This window comes from Gadus morhua, chromosome 17 (genome assembly GCF_902167405.1).
Source record: "Gadus morhua chromosome 17, gadMor3.0, whole genome shotgun sequence".
In the NCBI taxonomy this organism is placed as follows: domain Eukaryota; kingdom Metazoa; phylum Chordata; class Actinopteri; order Gadiformes; family Gadidae; genus Gadus; species Gadus morhua.
In genome coordinates this window covers 15481903-15489936 of record NC_044064.1, presented here as the reverse complement: position 1 = coordinate 15489936, position 8034 = coordinate 15481903, and the positions used below count along the sequence as shown (strand labels likewise).

Below are 8034 nucleotides of genomic sequence, written 5' to 3'. Positions count from 1 at the left end.
AAACGCCGCCGTGTTTGGGTGGATGATAGAGCTTGGATCGGGTTAGATTAAATAATCTCGGATATAAATAACAATAATCGGGTTAAATAACTTCACATGGTGTGTCTGGTGTGTTTCCAGCATTCGTAGTGTTGATCGGCAGAGAAATAGTCCGCCAAGACGTTGAGGTTGCTTAGCAACCAGAGACTCTGTCCATGCAAGTGAACGGAGCGTTCACTCTTCGTCATAACTATCAAATAGAGATGTCCGATATTATCGGCCCACCGATATTATCGGCCCGATATTAGCATAAAAATGTAATATCTGTCAATATCGGTATCGGATTTTTTTTGCCTTAAAACCGATTTTTTATTTTTTTTTTATTTATAGCTCAAATAAATGTTTTCAAAATTGTGCAGTACAGTGCACATTGTAATTGACTCATATTTGTGCATTTATTCAATTAAGGTTATTGAGTTTTAGTTAAAGAAACATACTGCTATGTTGCACATAGTTGTTCAGGTACAATGTTTTATCATTTGTGAAGTCAAGTTTGCCCTATTTGTTGTGGGCATTGTCAAGATTATCTCAGGGAGAGTGTAATCCAAACTGTTGTCTGAGAACATTAAAAAAAAAAAAAAAATGGCACTTTTCCCTTAAATTAAGTTGAAGTATTTTTCTTATTTTGCACAGACAATGTTAACATTTGGAAAGCCTTGTTGCATTCAAGAATGCATCCAGTGGGGCATCACAATAACATTAAGCATGTTGTGTTAATTCCACAACAGGAGATATGTAATGTCACCTAAATTAGGTTTGAGGAAAAATAACCCAAATATCGACATCGGTATCGGCTGATATCGGAATCGAAAATTTAGAGTTGGACAATATCGCATATCGGATATCGGCAAAAAAGCCAATATCGGACATCCCTACTATCAAACCAAACATCCTTCACATTCACCGAGTGAACGTTATGAAAGTAAAATGCACATTTCTTGCTAAAAATGTTTCCATAAACGCATTTAATGGCGTAACTATGTTACTATTTCCACCCAGAATAAAGCAAGATGTCGGCCGTATGCTTCTGTGCAAGGGTCACTACTCTCGGCCAGTGACGTCGGGTCAAGCTCCACGCTGATTGGCTATTGCGGCTAAGTATCACGCGTATGAGCGTAAAAAGTTCAATTTTTTGAACTCCTCGCGTACGCGCGTATGTGTAGGCGCGTATATATACGCGCGTATATATACGCGCCTCATACGCCCCTAAAGGTACGGCCACACCAAACGCGTTACCCGCGTATCACGCGTATAAAATCGGCAATTTTTCCATGGGGAACCATTGGTTTACGCGCGTATGAGACGCGTACACGCGTTACATGCGTATAAGCAACATTTTACTCGCGTTAGGGGCGTATGAGGCGCGTATATATACGCGCGTATATATACGCGCGTATATATACGCGCGTATATATACGCGCGTACATATACGCGCGTACGAGGAGTTCAAAAAATTTAACTTTTTACGCTCATACGCGCCGCAATAGCCAATCAGCGTTGAGCTTGACCCGACGTCACTGGCAGAGAGTAGTGAGCTTGGACAGAAGCATACGGCCGACATCTTTCTTTATTCTGTGTGGAAATAGTAACATAGTTACGCCATTAAATGCTTTTATGGAAACATTTTTAGCGAGAAATGAGCATTTTACTTTCATAATGTTCGCTCGGTGAATGTGGAGGATGTTTGGTTTGATAGTTATGACGAAGATGCATGGACAGAGTCTCTGGTTACTAAGCAACCTCAACGTCTTGGCGGACTCTATATCTGCTGATCAACACTACGAATGCTGGAAACACACCAGACACACCATGTGAAGTTATTTAAGATGATTATTGTTATTTATATCCGAGATTATTTAATCTAACCCGATCTAAACTCTATCACCCAAACACGGCGGCGTTTGGGTTTCCTACCTCGGCCTCCAGCGCAGCCATGTCCATGGCAGCCACGGCCGGCAACTTTCTTTATTCTGGGTGGAAATAGTAACATAGTTACGCCATTAAATGCGTTTATGGAAACATTTTTAGCGAGAAATGTGCATTTTACTTTCATAAGGTTCGCTCGGTGAATGTGAAGGATGTTTGGTTTGATAGACGAAGAGTGAACGCTCCGTTCACTTGCATGGACAGAGTCTCTGATTGCTAAGCAACCTCAACGTCTTGGCGGACTATTTCTCTGCTGATCAACACTACGAATGCTGGAAACACACCAGACACACCATGTGAAGTTATTTAACCCGATTATTGTTATTTATATCCGAGATTATTTAATCTAACCCGATCTAAACTCTATCATGCACCCAAACACGGCGGCGTTTGGGTTTCCTACCTCGGACTCCTAAATCCAGCGCAGCCAAAGGCGCGTTAGGCGCGTTGAACCATTTTTGTGACACACAATGATCAAGCAACATTTTAGCTGCGTTACGCGCGTAAATCTTACGCGGGTTACGCGTTTGGTGTGTTCGTACCATTACACACGTTATCCAACGCGAGTAACGCGTTCAGTGTGGCCGTACCTTAATTGTTTCTAGTCACACGGACACGCACACAAACACAAAGGCCGTTTCTCAATTCGCATTCTTTTCTGTACTTGTGTGCTTGCGTTCTTGTGAAACGTCATCAGTCGTAGCCCAAGTACTGTTGCAATTCAAAGCACGCATCAGGCCAAGTACTGTCGTAAAACCCGGAAGTGTTCTTGATGCGTTCTTAAATTGGCCGAAATATCGAGCCTGCATCGATGGTGACTTGTGTGGACTTGGGTCCATTAAATATCCCAGGATGCATTTCGCATTACGCATTCCTGTTTTAAAATATCAGTGTGTAAGCTATAAAATAGGCTATATAGGAACATTTTAAAAGTATAATCAAGATGGAGGCCTATTCAACATATTTACATACTATTATTTTAAAATGAAAGAGGGGTTTTGTTTTATATAAATTCGCTGATGGAGGAAACCCATCGCAACGGAATTCCCGGTCGGATCCATCTGATCGTGTGTGTGTGTGTGTGGGTGTGGGTGGGTGTGGGTGTCTGTGTGTGTCTGTGTGTGTTTCTATTGAAATGGCAATCTCATACAATCTTTTTCAAGCCACTGATAACCCTAACCCTGTTTATATGTAGGGTACAGCTGGCTTGCCGTGTGAATACGCATAACTTTTCATTTATATTCATTCAAAATATTAACATAGGACTACTATTTTAAAACTAAAGAAGCTGGTGTTCTGTTTTGTATAATTTGTTTATATTGTTCAGTAGTTAGTTATATGCCTACATGAGGCCGTAGCACAGTTAACAGACGAGCTGAGCTGGTGACGTCATCGAGTCCGCTGCTTCCAATTGCAGGTGCGTACTCCCGTCCTCGGAAGTGTTTACTTGAAGTCCGGACTTGCCAAGTACGAACTTCCAAGTCCGCGAGTACGTAGTAGGCTACGCGTACTAGGAATTGAGAAACGGCCAAACATTTCCCGTGTGAGAAAAGAAAGTTTAAACTTGTTTCAACGAATCTGCGCATGTCCATGACATTCATACTGAAACTGAAACAATGCTGGGGTGTGGTTTACTGTAAACTACCTCGTCTCCGTTACATGTGTATGCCTACTAAGTTGTTTAGATGCAGTAGACTACGTTAACTGCCGTCTAAACTTAATCTCACTTTTTTTACCCACTTTGCGAAGAATGGAATTTTAGCTTGATCTGAAACTGCGCAAACCTCCTGATTTTTTAGGGCGAGGGTGACCTGAACAACAGATAAACGACGATAGGAAAGAATAATATTGAGAAAGAAATACTCAATATGGAGTCAGGTAAGGTGGATTTATCTTCAGAAGCTCAGTCATTAAGTGAATCGTATATTGTTGCTGACATGAACATTTAGATAAGGTTCCGTAGGTTGGGGGCTATTTCTTTTCCACCCATAGATGTACCTATAGGGGCATCTACGGATTGTCAAATCGACTAACCTTTATGCATCCTTTCCTTAATCTTTGTGGAAAACGTCGTCAGGGCCTACGGAATGTCAAATATCCTTAGCTTTATTCCTCTTTTCCTTAACCTTTGTGGAAAACGTCATCGCGTCAAGGAGAGATGAAAATGTGCCTCCTTTAGAACATAGGAAAAGACAGCACTGTTGACAATTAATTCGATTCCCCTTATCCTAAGAGAATTCCTGCCCCGTAGCGTCTAGTGAAACTACATTTTCCGAAGATGGACTAAAACAAGCGCTCTTTCAATCCATGCGCGGGTCAAGGGGGGGTGAAAAGTTGCTTTCTTTCAAAAATAGGAAAAGACAGCACTGTTAAAAATGAATTCGAACCACCTTCCCTCCAAGTAGGCTATTATAATATATAGCCTACCACAAAAACACATCTGACGTATGTCAGGGGAAAAAAGAATGTGTGCGTGTGTGTGTGTGTGTTTGTGTGGGGGTGGGGGATTTAAGATACGTGACACATGCTCTGTATTCTGCAGACCACTTTTGAACTAGTTCTTCGTTGTTCTGGTGAGTCTGCGTGCATGCTATGCGTAGGCTGAATCGCAATCGCTTCAAGACAAATCTGATTTGCCAATAGGGCCTACACATTGAGGATAAATGAAATAATTTTAAAATAACTAAAATATCATAACTGATATCCAACATCATATAGTCTTGTTTATTTTACGAAACAAAAACAAATTCTTAAAGTATTTTCGATAGATGTGCCTTTACAGAAATGTGAAATGTTATCTAATAAATATGTTTAATCTTTACTTGCGTCATTCTTCATTTTGTGGTTAATTAAAATGTTGTAAAAACGTATTTTTAATCAAACAAAAGGATAACGATTATTATAAAATAATGACTAATTGCTTCACACGGACACGCACACAAACACAACCATTTTCCGTGAGTGAAAAGAAAGTTTCAACCAGGTCCATGGGTTCGACACGTAGGCCTAGGTTTAAAAACAAATCTGCGCATACTGAAACTTGAACAATTCTGGGGTGTAGTTTACGGAATCTCATAGATACATAGGCCTATCCATGAGTCACGTGTCCATCACATATCAAATTGTTTAGATGCAGTAGACTACGCCAACTGCTGTCTCACCTTAATCTCACTTTTTTACTCACTTTACGAAGAAAGGGATTTTAGCCTGACCTGAAACTGCGCGAGAGTCATTTATTTTCTTAAAATCAATGACTGCTACTAGACGATTTGTCCGTGTGATTTATATCATTTGCACAGCATTGTAGCCTACAGAAAAGTCAGGTACATAGACCTTGTTGTTGGGATGTATGAAGAAGCATAAATTACGTTTTTCAATTGCATAACGTTAAGCCTAAAATAATCTAAACATTAGGAAAATAACAGCATGTCCATGCATCCAAAACTTGAATTAGGCCTACTACATTTATTAAGCATTTAACTATAAAACTGTCAATTTTAGATATATGTGCCCATTACTGGCAGCTTCCGGCAGTTATTTGTTGGCAAGGAATTGCCTGTAAATCTGTGTGCACTCTTTTGCAATATTTACACAAATCTGCAGTTCTGCTTTTTTGTCAAAGTCCAGGCAGTTTCTTGCATTCTTCCAGGCTGAGGTCTTCATAGAGATCCACTTCTTACAATACATTTACAAATCAATGCATTTGTCTAATCACATGGCCAAAATAAGGTCTCAAGGTTTGTGGCAAAAGTTGCCCAGTGGCCAGCGGTGGTATTCCAATACTAGAGAGAGAGACCCAGGAGACCCTGTATTCAAGGACAATGCTCGAAATCTATTAAACCATGAACCTAACATTTTTTAAACTGGGAATTTACCGTTAATATTATATAACTATTTAAGTGTTAGATAACTCACCCCAAGATTAAGAAAGTAATTTTAGGACAAGACGGTGGAATATAATTGATAGCTTGTGTAATGTTCCACCCACAGGAGCAACGGGACCGTGTCCAACCGACATGGGAGAGAATGATCCAGAAGAAGTGCTGAGACTGATCCTGATTGGAAACACGGGGTCTGGGAAGAGCGCCTCAGGGAACACCATCCTTGGCCAGGCTGGCCAGCGTCCCTTCAAGTCCATTAGTAGCCCAGCCTCCGTGACACAAGTCTGCCAGCTGGGGACCTCTGGATACCATGTTGAGGAGGAGGCGTTGAGGAGGAGGAAGAGCAGTTCAAGCAGGAGGAGCAAGAGGAAGAAGGTGGCGGTGGTGGACATGCCAGGTTTTGGAGACACACAACAGACCCAGGAACAGATCATCACGGAGATCAGCAAAAGCATGACCCTGACGGCCCCCGGCCCACACGCCTTCCTCTTGGTGCTCAAGCTGGAAAGCTACAAAGCGGAGGTGAAAAGGGCAGTGGAAATGATAGCTGAGGTATTTGGTGAAGTGGCGCTCCGCGACTACACAGTGGTGCTGTTCGCCAGGGGAGATGAGCTGGATGATCAGATAGAGGAGTACCTGTCCAGCTCTGATGACTTAAGGGGTTTGATTCACAGGTGTGGAGGCAGGTACCACGTATTCAACAACAAGGATGAAAGTGATGTGCAGCAAGTTCCCGAGCTGCTGGAAAAGGTGGAGAAGGTTGTGGATTTAAACGGTGGAGGGTGTTATACCAACGCCATGTACCAGGTGGCAGCAAAGAAGAAAAAATGCAGTATCCTTTAGGCCAGGCCAATGTGTTAAGATGAATAAATATTAGAACATCTTCATTCATCTATTGAATTTTAAAATATATCAATAATTGTCAATCTTAAAGAGCTCCAATCAGTAACGGTAACAAATTACAAAAAAAACGAAAAAGTTACTTTTCTTTTTTTAATCGCAGCCTTTGCGATTTGCATATCGCCTTATATTACATCGTAATATCGATTTGAAATCGATTAATCGTTCACCCCTACTTTAAAGCATATGGCCATTGGGGCCGGAGGGTTTGCGAGGGTCCAGAGGGTTTACGATCCAGATTTTTCAAATGCTTCCCCTCTACCACGACCGCTTCACCTTTACCTCTGCCTGTTGTTTTATGTATATCAGGGTCATTTGGACCGTGATATATTTTTTGTATTTTTGAATATTGGGGCACTCAGTCTGGTTGAAAAGCGGGGGCAGAACTGCAAAAGGCTCTCGTGCCCTCTTGTAAGGGAAGCAGACGGACGACTAGATGAAAAGGAGTACAGGGGGGAGTGGAGGAGCGGCTTGACATCTTGTCTCTCCCCTGTTGCTTAACTTATCTTTACGTTCCTAGTTTTCACTTCACTTCGAGATGTGCCTGATCATTGGCTTGAGTTAATATTCAACATCAGATGGGTTCTTGGTTTTACAGTTGATTCAATCCTGCATAAAACTGGCTTCATATATGTTTTTATTTTCATGATTTATTCACTGGAAAATAATCAATTAAGGATGTATTGACTTCACAGTCACATATATAACTTGCATATTTTAAATCAATAAACATATAATTTCCTGTACTGACTGGAAAAAATTTTGTCTCAAAAAAACATTTAAAAACATCATATAGAGTTAACTGGGACTTTATCAATACTTAGAAGTACTTTTATCATTCAATTTTAACCCGTTGTCAAATCTTTTTCAAAATTATATTTTTAGAAACATTTTCTATCGCAATCAGGATCTTGAAAATATAAAGAAAATATAATATTACATAAATATAATATAAGAATACTTTACAACATATACAGTATGTCATTAATATTCTGCCGCCCTCGCCCCCCCCCCCCCCCCACACACACACACACACACAATGTTCACACACAAAGTCCAATTTTGGCCATGCATGAGTTTTTGTTTTTGAAAAGGTAAGTGTAAAAACTAAGCGTAATGCATTCACTTGAGAAAATATAATATTACATGAATATAATATAAGAATACTTTACAACATATACAGTATGTCATTAATATACTGCCGCCCTCGCCCCCCCCCCCCCCCCCCCCTAACCCTAATGCATTCACTTGAGAAAATTAATTCTACTGTGATTTTTCTGAATTGATG

At 40.7% G+C, this 8034-nt stretch overlaps 1 protein-coding gene across 2 annotated transcripts; it reads left to right on the top strand.

The window, feature by feature from the left end:
* The first annotated feature begins 3340 nt into the window (after positions 1–3340).
* On the top strand, positions 3341–7492 carry LOC115529804 (GTPase IMAP family member 9-like). 2 transcript variants are annotated; one of them, XM_030338887.1, is made up of 2 exons: positions 3341–3382; positions 5956–7492. In XM_030338887.1, exon 2 carries the CDS (start codon positions 5982–5984, stop codon positions 6687–6689), a length of 708 nt encoding a protein of 235 aa, XP_030194747.1. In that variant the 5' UTR covers positions 3341–3382; positions 5956–5981; the 3' UTR covers positions 6690–7492. The 2 variants fall into 2 exon arrangements, with proteins under 2 accessions (XP_030194747.1, XP_030194746.1); XM_030338886.1 differs by lacking the exon at positions 3341–3382 and adding an exon at positions 3404–3843.
* The last annotated feature ends 542 nt before the right edge of the window (positions 7493–8034 follow it).